At 40.3% G+C, this 17,875-nt stretch overlaps 4 protein-coding genes across 9 annotated transcripts in view; 2 read left to right on the top strand and 2 right to left on the bottom strand.

Moving 5' to 3' along the window:
- Positions 1-1,754: 1,754 nt before the first annotated feature.
- On the bottom strand, positions 1,755-3,308 carry LOC141752068 (arylamine N-acetyltransferase, pineal gland isozyme NAT-10-like). The gene is made up of 2 exons (XM_074609870.1): positions 3,002-3,308; positions 1,755-2,651 (listed from the first exon to the last, which is right to left on the bottom strand). Exon 2 carries the CDS (start codon positions 2,649-2,651, stop codon positions 1,779-1,781), a length of 873 nt encoding a protein of 290 aa, XP_074465971.1. The 5' UTR covers positions 3,002-3,308; the 3' UTR covers positions 1,755-1,778.
- A 2,186-nt stretch (positions 3,309-5,494) lies between these two features.
- On the bottom strand, positions 5,495-9,811 carry LOC141752052 (arylamine N-acetyltransferase, pineal gland isozyme NAT-10-like). 5 transcript variants are annotated; one of them, XM_074609821.1, is made up of 3 exons: positions 9,677-9,811; positions 7,235-7,379; positions 5,495-6,906 (listed from the first exon to the last, which is right to left on the bottom strand). In XM_074609821.1, the coding sequence occupies exons 2-3, from the start codon at positions 7,239-7,241 to the stop codon at positions 6,029-6,031; spliced, it is 885 nt and encodes a 294-aa protein (XP_074465922.1). In that variant the 5' UTR covers positions 7,242-7,379; positions 9,677-9,811; the 3' UTR covers positions 5,495-6,028. The 5 variants fall into 5 exon arrangements, with proteins under 5 accessions (XP_074465922.1, XP_074465934.1, XP_074465953.1 ...); XM_074609833.1 differs by having other exon boundaries at positions 7,235-7,294; positions 9,677-9,803; XM_074609852.1 differs by lacking the exon at positions 9,677-9,811 and adding an exon at positions 8,292-9,659 and having other exon boundaries at positions 7,235-7,294.
- Positions 9,812-10,148: 337 nt separating this feature from the next.
- Positions 10,149-13,920, top strand: sdr42e1 (short chain dehydrogenase/reductase family 42E, member 1). 2 transcript variants are annotated; one of them, XM_074609808.1, is made up of 3 exons: positions 10,149-11,580; positions 11,725-12,138; positions 12,435-13,920. In XM_074609808.1, the coding sequence occupies exons 2-3, from the start codon at positions 12,077-12,079 to the stop codon at positions 13,531-13,533; spliced, it is 1,161 nt and encodes a 386-aa protein (XP_074465909.1). In that variant the 5' UTR covers positions 10,149-11,580; positions 11,725-12,076; the 3' UTR covers positions 13,534-13,920. The 2 variants fall into 2 exon arrangements, with proteins under 2 accessions (XP_074465909.1, XP_074465899.1); XM_074609798.1 differs by having other exon boundaries at positions 10,385-10,543; positions 12,062-12,138.
- A 1,429-nt stretch (positions 13,921-15,349) lies between these two features.
- Positions 15,350-17,875, top strand: part of wtip (WT1 interacting protein) — a 30,797-nt gene continuing 28,271 nt past the window's right edge. The window contains exon 1 of the mRNA XM_074609783.1: positions 15,350-17,166. Within this exon, the coding sequence (XP_074465884.1) occupies positions 15,624-17,166 (1,543 nt within the window). The 5' untranslated portion in view covers positions 15,350-15,623. The remainder of the gene's footprint in view (positions 17,167-17,875) is intronic.

Here is a 17,875-nt window from a genome sequence, read left to right as displayed (position 1 = left end):
TGCAGCTGGAGATTATTACAATGTGACTATATAGAAATCTACAGTCACCGAATCACCTCCTCAAGGAACAAAACAGTGCAACAACAACTGAACAGCCCCAAGTCCTTCATTCATTCACCCTGAGTTATGCCCTTAGAAGCTAATAATTGAGAGACAGTTATTGAGCAATCATGAAACAATACAACAGTTTTCAGCTTCCCTTATAAGCAGGTTATTTCAGGTCATTGTAAGCACTTTTGTACATAATAAATCCAACAGTTCACTAAAAAACTGAAATCACTAACTTTCTGTATTTTGTTTGGTGGTTAATGAGGCTTTTCAATAATTTCTAGTCTATTTGGTATAATATGTAATTTAGTTAATTTGTTCGACATCATGATAAGGCTGATTTTTCAACCAGTGGTTATGACATTAATGCCAGCTAGACAGAATAAAGCTCTGTCTGTCATGACAGTAGAACTGTACTGAAAGCCTTTCCTTTACTCGGGTGACTCTTTACAGCCGTCTGAAGACAGCAGGTATCTGTTAAATCTACAGTATCTAGAGTGATGGAGTGGCCTTCAGTCCAGTACAGTATTGTCATGACAGACAGAGCTTTATTCTGTCTAGCTGGCATTAATGTCATAATCGCTGGTTGAAAAATCATCATTATCATGATGTAGAACTACTCGGCTACAGTCTTCCTAATGGAGTGCAGGGGATCAGGTGGAAGTGTCAGGTGTGTTGAAAGGATTAGCCACATAGTGCTTCTCACCTGCCGACATAAAGAAACAGCCCATAGTAAGGGTGTGAGAGAGAAAAGTGTCAATTATGTGAGAGTTCTGTATAACATCTGTAGAGACCCTCCCTGTTGTGTAACATCTGTAGAGACCCTCCCTGTAATTTATCACACACTTTTTGGATAAAAGACATTCATGTGTTAATGAAAAGAACAAAACAAAAAAATATCAATGTATGTATTTATTTAGCCTATTTATCTTCTACTGTTACTTTGATCCTGTGCTTAAATAATGTTACACTTTTATAGAATGACCACACTATCTTCTTGGCTTTTATTTTGACATGTTTGCCTTCACTTCCTGGTCACGTGACTGCCGTTCTCCGCTCCTCGATTCAGAAGAGAAAATGACAGAAAGAAACTTGAAGAAACTAAATCGGATCGTTTTTTTAATTTGTTTTTTTCGTTTTTCGTTTGGAAACAAAAAACAAACAGAGCACCACGTGATTCCGTTTTTCGTTTGTGGTTTAAAACGAAAAAACGAAAAACCCACGTGACTTCCGTTCTTCAATTCAAAACGAATAATGAGAAAAGGAATTCGCAAAAACAAAAAAACGGCCCGGTTTGGGTTCGTTTTTCATTTTTTGATTCAGAAACGAAAAACGAGAAAACGGCCGTTTTCTGGTTTTTGGTTTAAAACGAAAAAATAAAAAAACGTTTTTTCCTTTCTGAATTCCAAAGGAAAAACGGAATATCCGATGATACCCAGACCAGTTATACCTTCCTTAAGAACGGCATGTCAGCACCTCACATTAACTCAAGACACTTTGCTATTACACACATACCAAAAGCATAAATCCAAAACATGGCATCCATTTTTACTTCTCTCAGCCCGAATACAATTGCACAATTTTCATTGTACAAAAAAATTAATTCAAAGCATTGTTTGTGTTTCAAATAGTCAATTCTTCAACAAGCTGCTCTACCTGGTCGGTCATGAAATCAAAACAGGTTGAGACATAATTTCCGGAAAATGTCAAGACAGATCGTGTGTAGGATTTCAGAATGTGTACCATATTTTTTTGTTTGCAGGCTGCAGTTTGTTCTTCAGCTTTATATTGAACTTTTCATGTAGAATTTGCTCTATCTCATCATCTGTTATGATTCTCAAGTCAAAGACATCAACACCTTCCTCAGGTTTAAAGGTGATCTCACTGTAGGTCCAGCCAATAAGAGCTCTGAACCCTGTTGGTGTTTGCAAAGAGCAGATGGACTTGTTGATGTACCGGGAAGTAGGATCTGTCTGGAGTTTGTGGTTTATCTCAAAGAAATGATCGACCTCACGAGGCACCAAGTTGAAGCAGAACAACTGGTCTGTTTCCTTCCTGTTCACCAGACTTGAGTTGGCAAACTCTGGATTGAGGATCTCTGGCTTTCTACCAGTTTTCTGCAGCACCCAGTAGTCCCCATTGTCTGTGAGGCGAAAGACACCTGCTGCCTGAGGTTGGTCCTTTCCAGAGACAAGCTCAAGGGGCTCCCACGCTTGGAAAGACATCCCATAGCTGACATCTGCTATATAAGCCTTTCCTTCAATGACGACTTTGTTAATGAGATGAGATTCAAAGGGACGAAACTCATCGACGGGACTGTTGAAAATTCTGCAGCCCAACGTCGTAGTGTCGTAGCCCATTTCTCTCAGCACCCAGCCAAACAGGAAGTTGCCCTCAAAGCACCAACCTCCACGGCTGCTCCTCACCATCTTGTTGAAAATGACCTCAAGATCCATGATGATCTTCTCACCACAGTGAATGCTGAGGTCCTCAAAAGGAATTGACATGACGTGCTGTTTGTGGATCAACTTCAGTGTTGCTATATCCAGTTTATCAAAAGAGCCATGGACACCAATTCGTTTGAAGTATTCCTCCAAATTCATCTTGCCTGTAAAATACAGGACATTACATGAGTTTATAGGACCAATCTACCTGTTACACAGTTTCACTTTGTTTAGCAAATTCATCTCAATTGTCTCAAAGCTTCACGTGCTTCATGATTGAGAGGTTTTAATAATGAATTAGGGACTTTTAGTTTGTGTTGATCAAGTCTGGCGTGGACAAAGCTGGTGCACTCAGTGCATATCAGTCAAATCAGATGTATGACATTTTTTTGCATGTTTTCAATTATTAAAATTTTTCATAATCAGATGTATGAAAAGTCAAATTGTACGTATATAATGTTTAAGACTGACATTCTGCAACATAAAGTATGCAGCAAAAGTGTTTAAACTTACCTTCCATGTAGATTGATTGTGCACTCAGTCAGAATGGTGTCTCCTGAGGAGGCAGTGTGTCTATAAGAGCCACAAACAAAGTGCAACTCAGGTCTTTCTTTCTGGTGAACAGGAGTTAAATTTATTGTCACAGTGTTTGGGTAAGTAGATGATTTACATGGACCTTGTATTAATCAGTTACTTACTATGGGACTGTTTAATGTCGACTTAAAGTCTCACCTGTCATTTCTCAAATTTGAAATTGGCCATATTTCGTAAGCATCCATAGTTGTTACCAAACAGAACTATGGGTAAGTAGATGAGTGTTGACTCAAAGTCTCACCTGACATTTCTATACTTTGAATGGTACAATGCCTCGCGGTTGTATGCCTACGCCAAACAGTCATGTTGTTAATATACCATAATTAATCGTTCATCCTTGTGTCCAAGTGGACGTATATGAACGGACGCATGGACAGACAACTCAAAAACATGCCACTGTTGTTGCCGGCTCGCAGGCAAAATTTGGTATTAAATTCCTTCCTAATAGTCCATATTATGTAAACATCCATAGTTGTTACCAAACAGAACTATGTAACAACAGTGAGGAATGGTAATATCCATAAATTATGTAAATTGTGTTTATAAAGTCTTGTCTTCAGGGTCAAATTAACTAAATCCAACCTGAGCAGCTATGTGTTAATGTGTAAGGTTTCTATCTTCAGCTCGTCACAGGTAAGATATTACATCATGATAGAACGTCCAATGTAAAAGGGATTGAGGTCCTGAATACTTCTGTACTCTTCTAATGAGTGATCAAAACAGGGCAGGACCAGAATATATGGCAATGATTTGCATTATTCGTGTGGCATTGCCTCCAATGAATCATTCGTCATTTTTTTATACACATGACCACTAGACTCCCTGAAGCTTTACCCTTCAGGAATATTAAGGCTGAGGTAATAGCAGAGGCTCTGATCCAGCTCTTTTCTGGAGTTGAATCTGAGATTCAGTATGACCCTGGATCTAATTTTACATTAGGATTGTTCCAGGAAGTTATGCATGAACTAGAGATCAAACAGATGTCCTCCACCTACCATCCTCTGTCTCAAGGTACCATTAAGCCCTTTACCATCAGACTCTCAAGACAAAGATTAAAGCTCACATTGTGAGGAGACTGGGATGTAGACATGCAGTTCTGGTTATTTGCCATCTGGGATTCTGTCATTGAATTGACTGGGTTCAACCCATTTGAACGTGTGTATGTGCATGAAGTGAGAGGGCCTCTTAAGATGGCAAAAGAGAAGTTGTTGGAGCCCAATGAACAGAGTGGGGGTTTGGCTGCATGTGGCCACATTCAATGATTAACCTGCCTGTGAGCTGGTAAAAAGATGAGAGCCAAAAAGTAAAGTTCATTTTAATAATTTTAATGAGACACACACAGCAGTTGTCAGCACAAGGTCTACAGATGTAGTCAGATGAACAACACAGTTTAGGTTATTCTATCTAACACTTGATGGTCTCTGCAAAGAATTGCCTTTGTGACATGATAATACTCCTACAACAACAACCCCAAACAAACAACCCCTCTTCCAGCCTTCAAACAAAATCACAAGCTCAGCCATGTTTCAGAAGAAAAATATATGTATGAGCATAATATTTAAGCATGGTGATGATATATGAGCGAGTACAGAGTAACCTATATATAATCATATCACTCATATCAGAATAATCATATAACATAATAATATATAACTTGAAGCTTAGCAGATCACGTTGGCATATAAAACATATAATAATGGCACACAGCATTGCTTTCATGTAGATTTTGTTGGATTGAAAATAACATTTCTTTGGTTCGTTATACCTTCCTTAAGAACGGCATGTCAGCACCTCACATTAACTCAAGACACTTTGCTATTACACACATACCAAAAGCATAAATCCAAAACATGGCATCTGTTTTTACTTCTCTCAGCCCGAATACTATTGCACATTGTACAAAAAAATGAATTAAAAGCATTGTTTGTGTTTCAAATAGACAATTCTCCAACAAGCTGCTCTACCTGAGGCCTGAACTACGAAGCGAGTTCAACATACCAAGGTTATCTTCTCGTTATCTGGCTTAACTAACCCTAACAAACAAGATTCCACTAAACGGTCCTACGACGGTGGTTATCAACTCGGTAAATCAACCCAGGGTTTCTCCATCTGGCTGCGAACGCCTTCGCATGAACGGGGCGGTGTTTTTAGCATATGACCAATCACAATCATGGACACGTCTACAGACTTGCAGACAGACAGGCAGAGCGGCACATTTTACAAAGGAAGAGCAAACTATATTAGACAAATACGAAGAAGTTAAACACACAATCCAGACTAAAATTAACACAGTTGAAGCTGCCAAATGCAGGAAGGACAGCTGGCAAAAGAAAAAACTCCCGATGTGTGAAGAGACTTATAAATTTAACAAAATACTCAAAAGTCAGATATGGTCGTCTAGATATGAATAGCTTTTAGAAATGTAATGGATGAATGGATTACACTTCATTATGCCCACTAACAAAAATGTGGCGTGTTTGAAATGGACTCAAGAGCAAGTTAAAAAAATAAATATAAAAAATATAATTCAAAGTGGTAAGCACCCACAGCATAAATCCAGCTGTTCTTCCTGCATTTGTCAGTTTAAATTGTGTTGTTTTAAGTATGGATTATGACTGTAACTTCTTTATTTTGTGTGTAATATTATCATACGATCTGCGCACCAAGCTCTGATTGGTCAGTAGGCGGTGCTTTTATACAAGTTGATCTCTTATCTGGAACATAACCTGCTCTGAGCAGGTTAGCTGTTCAGCATAAGTTACCATGGCGATCTACCCTGTAAGAAGTGAACCACCTTCGTAGGACGGAAAACCCAGGGATAACCCTGAAGTTACCTCGCCAACGCCAATTCCTGCTTCGTAGTACAGGCCCCTGGTGGGTCGTGAAATCAAAACAGGTTGAGACATAATTTTAGGAAAATTTTAAAACAGAATATGAGGATTTCAGAGTGTGTACCATGATTTGTTGTTTACAGGCTGCAGTTTGTTCTGCAGCTTCATATTGAACTTTTCATGTAGAATTTGCTCTATCTCATCATCTGTTATGTTTCTCATGTCAAACACATCAACACCTTCCTCAGGTTTGTAGGTGACCTCACTGTAGGTCCAGCCAATAAGAGCTCTGCACCCTGTTGGTGTTTGCAAAGAGCAGATGGACTTGTTGGTGAACAGTGAAGTAGGATCTGTCTGGAGGTTGTGGTTTGTCTCAAAGAAATGATCGGCCTCACGAGGCACCAAGGTGAAGCAGTAGATCTGATTTGTTTCCTTCCTGTTCACCAGACTTGAGTTGGCAAACTCTGGATTGAGGATCTTTGGCTTTCTACCAGTTTTCTCCAGCACCCACTTGTCCCCGTTGTCTATGAGGCGAAAGACAGCCGCTGCCTGAGGTTGGTCCTTTCCAGAGACGAGCTCCATGGGCTCCCACACTTGGGAAGACACCCCAAAGCTGACATCTGCTATGTAAGCCTTTCCTTCAATGACGACCATGTTGATGAGATGAGATTCCGAGGGGCCAAAATCATTGAGGATACTGTTGAAAACTCTGGAGCCCAACGTCGTAGTGTCGTAGCCCATTTCTCTCAGCACCCAGCCAAACAGGAAGTTGTTCTCAAGGCACCAACCTCCACGGCTGCTCCTCACCATCTTGTTGAAAATTACATCAAGATCCATGGTGATCCTCTCACCACAGTGAATGCTGAGGTTTTCAAAAGGAATTGACATGACGTGCTGTTTGTGGATCAACTTCAGTGTTGCAAGATCCAGTTTATCAAAAGAGCCATGGACACCAATTCGTTTGAAGTATTCCTCCAAATTCATCTTGCCTTTAAAAATACAGGACATTACATGAGTTTATAGGACCAATCTACCTGTTACACAGTTTCACTCAGTTTAGCAAATTCCTCTCAATTGTCTCAAGGTTTCATGTCCTTCATGATTGAGAGGTTTTAATAATGAATAAGGGACTTTTAGTTTGTGTTGATCAAGTCTGATGTGGACAAAGCTGGTGCAAGTCAAGTAGAAGGTTATGCATGTTTTCAATTATTAAAAAACTGTCATAATCAGATGTATGAAAAATCAAATTGTACGTATATAACATTTAAGACTGACGTTCTGCAACAGAAAATATGCAGCAAAAGTGTTTAAACTTACCTTCCATGTAGATTGATTTTGCGAGCAGTCAGAATGGTTTCTCCTGAGGAGGCAGTATTTCTATAAGGGCCACAAACAAAGTGCAACTCAGGTCTTTCTTTCTGGGGAACAGGATTTGAGTTCATATAGTCAGTGAAACAGTGTCCTGCAACAGAAAATATGGAGCAAAAGTGTTTAACCTTACCTTCCATATAGATTGATTGTGCGCTCAGTCAGAATGGTGAACAGGAATTAAGTTTATCTAGTCACATGTGTTTGGGGAAGTAGATGATTCACCATGGGCCTTGTGTTAATCAGTGCTATACTGTATGTGTTGCTCCACAGTTACTTCACTATGGGACTATTTAATTGTTGACTCAAAGTTTCACCTGTCATTTCTCAAAATAATGTTTGGAAAACAGGGTAAACTTATATCTATTAATTTGACAAGGCTCTTGCTAATTGTAGCCAGAAGGTATTCCCACAACATGTGTATGTTCCGATTTCATTTTGTGAACATAATAAACATACAGGGATTGGGGTCATTTCAAGTTGGCAATGTTTTCTTGGTGATAAATAAAACCTAAGTTATATTATTCCAAACTCCTCTCCAATCTATGTTCTGTTCATAGTTTTAAAATGAACTGAAATAACTGATCCAGCCTACTTATGTAAACTTTAGCCTTGTCTACAAGGTCCAAAGACATGTAGGTGAGGTTAATTGTTGACTCTAAATTGCCCGGCGGTGTGAATGTGAGCGTGAATGGTTGTCTGTCTCTCTGTGATAGTCTGGCGATAAGCGGTTACAGATAAAGGATGGATGAATGGATCTCTAAATCATAAAGTAATTAAAATAAGGGGAACGCTGCCAAGCTATGCCTGGTCAAGTGCATGTCACCCAGAAGCCCGTGACTTAACTTTCAATTTATGTTAATTGTACGTGCCGGCGTTCTGTACTCCGTTTGGACTATTTGAGTTCAATAGGATGCTATTTGGACTGTGCAACGCTTCTAGTACTTTTCAGCGCCTTCTGGAGCACATGTTTGGAGACTGCCGTTATCAATCTGTCTTACTGTACCTTGATGATGTTATTGTGTTCTCTTCCTCTATTCAGCAGCATCTGGACAAACTCAAGGTCAAATGTTTGAAGTGACATTTCTTTCATTGACAGGTGAAATATCTGAGCCATGTAGTGTCAACTGAAGGAGTTGCAACAGACCCAGACAACGTAGTGGTGGTGCGAGAGTGGAGGACCCCCCATAACCTGGCTGAGCTCTGAGCCTTTATAGCGTTTGCCAGTTATTATAGACGCTTCATAGCAGGATTTGCAAAGATGGCTGCTCCTTTGCACCAGGTGGTGGCACAACTGAGTCCAGGTAAAAGGGTAAGACCCCCAGGACGCCACTGGCCTCAGCCTGGACCGAAGAGTGCGAAGAGAAGTTTGGCCAGGTAAAGAACGCACTCGTCTCTGCACCAGTGTTGGCCTATGCAGATTTCTAGAGGCCATTTGTTTTGGAGATAGATGCAAGCCATGCAGGTCTGGAGGCAGCCAGTGCTTTCCCAGGAACATGGAGGGAAGCTCAGGCCTATTGCTTATGCTAATTGGGCAATCAAACCTGCTGAGAAGAACCATAATTCAATGAAGCTAATTCCTCACTCTTAAGTCGGCAGTGTCAGAAAAGTTTAGAAGGAGAAATTCAGTCAGCCCAATGAGGCCCACAACTTTCTGCCTACTGCAGGTTTAATCGGTAGCCTATGTATTTTAATGTTTGGTAATAAAGTGGTTTTAATATTTTTAAAGGGACTGTTTGTAAGAATCAGAAATTGGTTGTAACAGCGACACCTGTGGCAGTTAAGTCAACGAAAGTCAGTGTCCTGTTGCCCGTGCTCGCCCGTGTGCATGCGCTACGTGAATGTAAGCGAGCATCCGTCAAAACAGTGAGGCGACCAGGTCAGCTAAAACCACAATATCTCCATGTCTCTCCATGAATCAATGCTGATCATAATGTTGACAATATTGTTATTGTTTGCAGTGAAATTAATCCTGTGTGACTTTGGGATTTGTTAATTCACTTATAGCTCGCAAAACGTATTGGTTGCAGTGTGTACTGATGTGGGACTCAGTCACTACTACCCTGTTAGTATAGCTGGGGAGTAAACAGTGAGTCGGTTGAGGTGGGAGAATATGAATTGTAAAGCTAAATAAATTCCTGTAATAAAAGTTTCTACTCTTTAACGTTACCTCCTTGATTGTCATCCTTATGCTCTTGTGCTGGGTGTAACACATGTATAAAAAGAGTATTAGAGTAAAAACAAAATGTCAAGGAAGTGCAAACTGTTCCAAGAGCTGCAAGCTAAATGAGGTGTAAATGAACACTACTTTAACTAATAGCCTACTAAACTTACCTCACCCCTTAATTCACAGATTTTATGTTGAATGAGCCTTAAAAAAAACACTCTTACCTTAACTGTGACTTTCAGCTGAGAGTTGTTGTTGCAGTTTTGGACTAAAACATGTAAAACGTGGCGTAGTTGTCCCGAGTTGAATGGTTCCTTGTTGCATTTATTTTCCATCACATACCACCACTAGAGGCACTATCAACCAACACTTTACACAGCTCATTTATTTTGTAGAAAAAAAAAAGAAAATAAATTTTATATTTTATTTATCTATTTATCTATCTATTTTTTTTATTTATTTTTTTTATTTATTTTTACTATGAATATTTTATTTTATTTGTATATTTGTGTGCACTTATTTATTTATTTATATGTTTTTTTACTATGAATATTTTATTTTATTTGTATAGTTGTGTGCATTTATTTATTTATTTATATTTATGTTTACTATGAATATTTTATTTTATTTGTATATTTGTGTGTACTTATTTATTTATTTATTTATATATTTGTTTGTACACTTGTTTTTTTTTGGAGTGCCCTCGGGTTATTGTCATGTCAGTCCAAACATGTTTGTGCAGTGGATTGTCAGAGTTGTATTAACAAAATTCAGAAATAAACTCTATTTAAAATAAAATAAATGAAATAAAAATCAGCTGCTAATCAGTTTATCACATAATTGAAGATGACGTCGCCTTACTTCCGGTGTTATTCTGCCTCTCTGTACGTAACTGACGCAGCTTGACGCATCCAATTGCAGAGCGTCATCGACGTAAATTACGTAACAAAAATCACGTACAGCACGTACCAAGGAAGTGCACGTGAATGCACGCCTGTGTTTTCTCGACGGTGCTTTTATGGTAGAGTGTTTGCATTGATTGAGTGAAATTCAGCGGATATTCCCTCGTTTTCTGCCCAGTTCATGTTGAGGTTGGTACCGACAGTGAATAGCTATCATACGAGAGCTTATAATATATATATATAGTTATAGTTTTATCTTAACTACTGTCTGTGCATGTTCACAGCACACTAACACTACTTCTGCAGCATAGTTTGAGGCATGGCATTGTGAATATAACCCCTTACTGGGAAAGTAAGTGTGGTAGGGAGGCTGCAGCTTATTACATAAAAGGTAGAAGTAAACAAAACAAAAAACAAACAAACCATGAAGTAGGGGAGTAAATAAAAGGCAGAGTGCATGTCACAGCCTAAGAGACAACCACAACACATAATAGATGTAATTCACACTCTGCCTTTTATTTAATCCTCTACTTCATTGTTTTTTTTTACATTTATCCTTTGATATTGCAATATATTGTTATTAATAGTTTTTTATTTGTTTGTTTGTTTTATTGACACAACAAACATGAATTACTTCTTTATTGTTTTCTCCCATTTTCATGCATGTTCTTTTTAAATATCTATATATTGTAATTTGCCTAATGAATTGTATATATGTGTATATATATGTTTTTGTTTTTATTTTGTTCTTTTTTCATTTTTATTTATTATTGAATTGACGCTTTGGCAGTATTGTTCACCTGACAGTCATGCCAATAAAGCAAATTTAATTTAATTTAATTTAATTGAAAACTACATACTACAGGTTAAGTAACTTCAATTTAGCAGCTTATTTTGTTTTTTTTGGGGGGGTTGTGACTGTATAATTTTGACATTCATGAGGATGCCTTTACGTTTAGCCTACTTTTCAAAAGTTATTGACATTTTAATAGATAGATAGATAGATAGATAGTAACTTTATGAATCCCGAGGGAAATTCAAGTTTCCAGCATCATAGTTCCATAGTGCAAAACATGTTAGTAAAAAGGTAGTAAAAAAGTTAGTAGTACAAAGTACAAAAAAAAAAATACCAGATATAGAAATACAAGGAGATGAAGAAAACTGTTAAAACTGAATATAGTGCAGGGTAACAACTGTGATACTTACTATTAAAAAAAGTGAATATAGTGCAGAGTAACAACTGAGATACAGGACTATTAAAAAAGTGAATATAGTGCAGAAGAGACTGTTAAAAATGAATATAGTGCAGGGTAACAACTGTGATACAGACCTTTTAAAAAAAAAAAAAAAAAAAAAAAAAGTGAATATAGTGCAAAAAGTGATATAGTGCTGCATAATAAAATACAGGAGATATACAGTAGAGACCAGGGGATTAAGAAATGTCAAATATGGAATATAATGTGGGATGAGAACTGAGGTAGAGAGTTTTTTAAAAATAGACTAAAGTGCAGAATAAAGCTGTACATTATTGGTATAATACAGTAAAAACCAGTCTATAAATGTGCAGAGTAGAGCTGTTGGTGGTGTGCAGAATTAAAAAAGTAGCTTAGTCTATGAAAGTGCACTGTGTCCTGCAGACCGTCCTCCTTTGTAACTGTATTAACTGTTTAACTGTATTATGCCTAATTCTCTCTTTTATAAACTCAGATTCACCCTCCTGTGATGGAAAATGCACGTACAGACACGTTCTTGATAACTGGTGGATGTGGCTATTTCGGTTATCGGTAAGAACAACTTCATATTGTTTATTATTACTCAAGAAAACGAAGTAACGACACACATTCACAGTCAGTAAACCTCAGTAACGGTGTCAGGGTTGTCCCACTGCTTTACCACAAGGTGGCGTTATCACACTAGTTATCTCAGTTAGACTGGATCCATGACTGCCACAGACTTGTGGTAGATTTAAAAGTAGAAATACATGCATTTATAAAGCATTTCATTTAGTTAAAATGGAGGGATTGTAATGAATTTCATGCAGAGGTGAATTCATATTTAATAACTTGTTTTCCCCCTGCAGCCTTGCATGCTCCCTGCATAAAAAAGGAGCCAAGATCGTTCTGTTTGACACAGTCCCTCCAAAGCAAGAAGTGCCTGAGGACATTGTGTTTCTTCAAGGAGATATACGTGAGTATGCACAAGTTGAGAAGGCCGTCGCTGGTGTGGACTGTGTATTCCACATCGCCTCCTATGGCATGTCTGGCAGGGAGCAGCTGAACCGGCATCTGATCGAGGCGGTGAATGTGCAAGGCACGCAGAACGTCCTGAAGGCTTGCGTTGAGCACGGAGTGTCCAGGCTGGTTTACACCAGCACCTTCAACGTGGTGTTCGGAGGCCAGGTGATAGAGAACGGGGATGAAAGCCTCCCTTATCTACCTCTCCATCTTCACCCCGACCACTACTCCAGAACCAAGTCGCTGGCTGAGATGGCTGTGCTCGAAGCTAACGGCACAGCACTGGAGGACGGTTCCGGGGTGCTGAGAAGCTGTGCACTGCGTCCAGCGGGAATCTACGGGCCTGGCGAGCAGAGGCACCTGCCCAGGATAGTTGGCTACATAGAGAAGGGGATCTTCCGGTTTGTTTATGGTGAACCCAGCAGCCGGGTGGAGTTTGTCCATGTGGACAACCTAGTGTCGGCACACGAGCTTGCCGCCAAGGCTCTGACCTCGGAGAAGCGGCACCGCTCTGCTGGCCAGGCCTACTTCATCTCAGATGGCAGGCCTGTCAATAATTTTGAATTCTTCAGACCTCTGGTAGAGGGCTTGGGCTATCCTTTCCCCAAACTGCGCCTTCCTGTCTCTCTCATCTACTTCGTTGCCTTTCTCACAGAAATGATTCACCACCTCGTCGGGCCCTTCTATAACTTCCAGCCACTGCTGACACGCACAGAGGTGTACAAGACTGGCGTGACGCATTACTTCAGCATGGCAAAAGCTCAGGCGGATCTCGGTTATGAGCCTCAGGAGTACAACCTGGATGAGGTTGTACAGTGGTTCAGAAGCAGAGGCCACGGGAAGAAATCTCACAGCTCCTTCCTCCCTCGAATGCTACTCGACATCCTGTTTGTCTCTGCCTTTGTTGCTGTGGTTCTCTCTTTTCTGCCATTTGTTGGCAGTTGATGAGCAGCTAAGGCAACATTTTTCAAAATGCCATACGCCCTGTGTATCAAGACTGGTTCATAACTGGGTTGGTCCATGGACACATTTTATTACAAAATCAGTCAGTATTGGCAGGTGCTTCAGACATGAAAACACCTTTTTATAAACTGTTACACCCATCACATGTGAATATAATCAAATAATATCTGTATCTTAATGTCTGGTTGTTGTCTCGGTTCGAGACTATATGTCAAATGCTATCTCACAACGGTCAGTTGTTTTTTTTACAGAAAATCTCTGGGATCAAAGATTGATAATTATAATAATAATCTAATACAAAAATGTTTTAAATGCTGTTTTTGTAGAACTGTTCTGAAAACTGTAATGAATAAATCCTTACATGGCAAATGTGTTTTGTTTGATTTTTAACCCGGATTCAAGGTTTAATTGTAAGGTTTTTTTTTTTTTTATATTTTATTATTTATTTACAGATAAATAATTTTCATATTTGAGGACCCTGGATAAAGATTTAGTAGCCTGGTTTATAATGGCTACAGCATATTTACTCTGGCCTGCTGGCATATCTATGTATCACAATCTCATAGTGATAAATATAAAGTTAACCATGGCCTCCGTTTGTTGTCATCATAAACAACCATTTCTTTGCACAGCTTTTTATTTGGTTTCATTTGACTTGTACACTTTGCATGCAGTTTATAGTTCTACTTAAAATAATAGAATATATATTTATTTGCAGCCTAATATAAATCCTTTAATTTATTCAATCAATTCACCCAAATTAACTCATGTTTGGTTGCCAAGATCATAATATTCCTATAAGAACCTATAGTCAGCTATAATAATTGGACATTAACCTAATTCAATTCAATTAAATTAAATTTATTTTTATATAGCGTTAAATCATAACAGAAGTTATCTCAAGACTAATATGGGTCATATAAACTTGAGTTGACCTGAGAATATCTTTATCTTTATATCATCAGACTAGAAAAGGTAAATAAACTTGAGTTTTATTTAGGTTTGCCCTCCATAATGTTGGCTAAACTGTAACAAAAAAGATATCTTTAGAGAGGGAAGTCTTACATAAGGATGGTGAATAACTCTAAACTCAGTGTAAGGTGGATTTATGGATTTATTTATGTTATCAATTCACCCAAATTAACTTGTTTTGTTGCCAAACTTATATTTCCTATAAGAACCTATAGTCAGCTATAATAATTGGACATTAACCTAATATGGGTCATTTAAACTTGAATTGGGACGACAATGAGAATATCTTTATCTTTATATCATCAGACTAGGAAAAGGTAAATAAACTTTTTAGTTTTAGTTTTATTTAGGTTTGCCCTCCATATTACCAAACTGCAGTTTATATTCCCAGTGTAAAAGGAGTCTGACCAGGTGAGGCGTGCTTTTGTGTGGTATTTTAGTCTGCCTGCCTGGGATGAATGCAGACGTCCCCTTCTCTCTAAACTCTTCTCTTTTCAGAGCCCAGCAGCCCCTTGCTGAGTTGGTCGCAATCATTGTTTCTCTGCAGCATTAACCACATTCCAGAGAGGCCGCAGCGCATCCTGTATCCATCCTCGCATTCCTCTTACGCAAACGAGTCCCCTGCGGAAAACGGTGTTTTATTCACATTTTTAGCACGTTTGTTGAGCTCAGACTTACACAGGATGGATATTTACGCCGTATAAGATTATCTGATGATTTTTCTTTTGGTGTAGCGACCTGTAAGAGAAACTAGAGGAAAAAACCCAACAAGGAGAAATTCCTCCGCGCAGCGCGCCATTGACTGTAAAAGACCTTTCAACTTAACAAAAAAACTGAAGTTGACAAACGTATCGGCTGGAAAAACTGTGAGAAAGAGTTTGTTTTTTCTCGGGCGACGAGAGAAGAAGAAGCAGAAGAAGACGATGCAGCAACACGGTGGAGGTTTTTTTTGGTGTAAGTGAGCGACGGACTTGGCTGTATGTAGTGCGGCTTTTTTGTGTTTTGATTTCCATGTGAAAATGCAATTAGTGCTCCGCGGTGCTTCTCGCTAGTTTTGGAGACACACGGAGCTGCACACAACTTGTTTCCTCGCACAAAACATGGAGCACTACCACCAGGAAGATCTGGGACTACTCCGAACCAGCACATTGATGGAGGATCTTTCCTTATATGATGCCTATAATAAAGACTACAACGCGTCGACGAGGAGAGACTTGGTGATTAACCCAGATTTGGACTTTTCTGCTCCGGAGCATGCTGGTGGTAATAAACCAATGAATGGCACCTCATCTTCTTTGCTTCTCCACCAGCAGCATCACACTGTGGAGAATTTCACGTCTGGGAATAAAGTGTACAACGCGGCTCCGGTGCGTCCTGTGCATTGCAACCTGGATTTCTGCGCGCCTCAAAAAGACGCAGTTTATAATACTAATGAAGAAAGCTGCTGCACCAAATCTGAAGTGGCTCTGCCGTGCTACACTGGTGCATCCGAGAGGCACAGCAGGAGGTACTCTCTGGAGGTGCACAGGTATAGCACCGGCTCCAGCTTCGACAAGCCGGTTGCACAGCCAGGCAACAGGTGCAACAGTGTGTGCATCACCACCAGCAGCACCAGCAGCAGCAGCAGCAGCCACGACTGCAGGTACAACAACACCACAAGTCCAAGATCCAGCTTGGCATCCTCTCTGGAGCAGAGCAAGCATGCAAGTCCGAGGTCGAGCATGGTGGTGCATGGTCAGGATAGGTACACGACGAGCCCCAGGTCTAGTCTGGTGGAGTCTAGTGTCCTCAGTCCCAGATCCAGCTATGCAAGCACAGCCAGCGACACCAGTAAACACTCCAGCAGCCCCAGAGCCAGCCTCCTCAACAACAGCTGCGACTGCTGCAGCAAACCCAGCACCAGCACCAGCAGCAACCGCACCAGTGGCATCAGCATGGGCTACGACCAGAGGCACCAGAGCCCCAGGTCCAGCACTGCGAGCCAGTACTCCTTCACTACAAGCCCGAGGTCCAGCTACTCGGACGGATCGAGGTACAACCATGATCTGCTGGAGGGGGCGATTTTACGCGCGGCGCCTCTGCAGCAGATGCAGAGTCCGAGGTCAAGCATCTGCAGCCAGGATGGGAGCAGTGCAAGTGCAAGACCAGGTGGAGGTGGAGGGGGGACCACCACCCCTGCAAACTGCGTTGTGAGTCCCAGGTCCAGCATCTCCAGTCACAGCTCCAGGAGCTCCAGAAGCTCAAGGGGGTCTATGAGCACCTATCCAGAGCTGCAGCTGCCTTCTCCTAGGTCGTCCATGCTGATGGGCAGCAGTTTACACGAGGACACGCTGCTGCAGGAGTTTGGAGACTCCAATGGGATCCTGCAGAGTCGCATCCATCTGCAGGGGCTCCAGGTGGTGCAGGAGCCCCAGCAGCAGCAGCAGTGTACAGCCCAGACCGTGGAGATGACTGCTGGGTCTCCATCATCGTTTAGTTATGGGATGTCCTCAAAATCTGCTTCCTCGAGCCAGAGGTTTAAGCTGCCTTACCAGGTGACCCCCAGTCGAGAGAGTGGACCGAGCCAGGCGGAGAGGCGGCTGGAGGCGCTCACCTTGGAGCTGGAGAAGGAGTTAGAGATGCACATGAAAAAGGAATACTTTGGTAGGTAATATTAATATGCAACTGGATGATTTTTTTCAAAACTTGCAAGTAAATAACAAAATCCGAACATGCAAACACATCCAAATACCCTCTGGGAGTTTTTACATAGCTCACTTTGACCCAACATTAATTACACAAGCCTCCCCTTATCAATACTGTGTGTTGCATATGACGAGTCTTTGGTTCTGTGGCCCTTAGAGAGTGAAGAGAATCAAAGGTACATGGAGAATTTCTCCAATGTATTGTACATATGGACTAAGAACTTGCATCAATTAACAGGTGATTTAGGAAAAAGTTTTTTTTTAAACTTGCAAGTAGATAAGATTGGAAACAACATCAGAACATGCAAACACATCCAAAACCCCCTGGGAGTTTTTACATAGCTCACTTTGACCCAACATGAATTACACAAGCCTCCCCTTATCAATACTGTGTACTGTATACCCTTAGAGCACCTGAGAGTGAAGAGAATCAAAGGTACATGGAACATTTTTCCAATGTATTGTACATATAGACCCAGGTCTTGCATCTACTAATAGGTGATTTAGGAAAATTGGTGTGTCAGTAGTAATTTGAATGAGATTTTGAATTGCTTTTCTCCTGAAATGGGTGCCTGATTGATGTAAAATAACTCATTTGGTCACAGCAGCTCCAGATCAGTCAAACCCATGTGTTTTCCTCAGCAACTACATCACTCCTCAGATGCAGA

The sequence above is a fragment of the Sebastes fasciatus genome, chromosome 2 (genome assembly GCF_043250625.1).
Source record: "Sebastes fasciatus isolate fSebFas1 chromosome 2, fSebFas1.pri, whole genome shotgun sequence".
NCBI classification, from domain to species: domain Eukaryota; kingdom Metazoa; phylum Chordata; class Actinopteri; order Perciformes; family Sebastidae; genus Sebastes; species Sebastes fasciatus.
Note: the sequence above shows the minus strand (reverse complement) of the source record. Positions and strands in the feature narration are given on the sequence as shown.

Excerpts from the sequence above, each read along its gene's own strand:
- LOC141752068 (XM_074609870.1), bottom strand. The coding sequence starts at position 2,651 with ATGAATTTGGAGGAATACTTCAAACGAATTGGTGTCCATGGCTCTTTT.
- sdr42e1 (XM_074609808.1), top strand. The coding sequence starts at position 12,077 with ATGGAAAATGCACGTACAGACACGTTCTTGATAACTGGTGGATGTGGC. Across the intron at positions 12,139-12,434 it reads TGTGGCTATTTCGGTTATCG|CCTTGCATGCTCCCTGCATA; the intron begins GTAAGAACAACT and ends TTCCCCCTGCAG.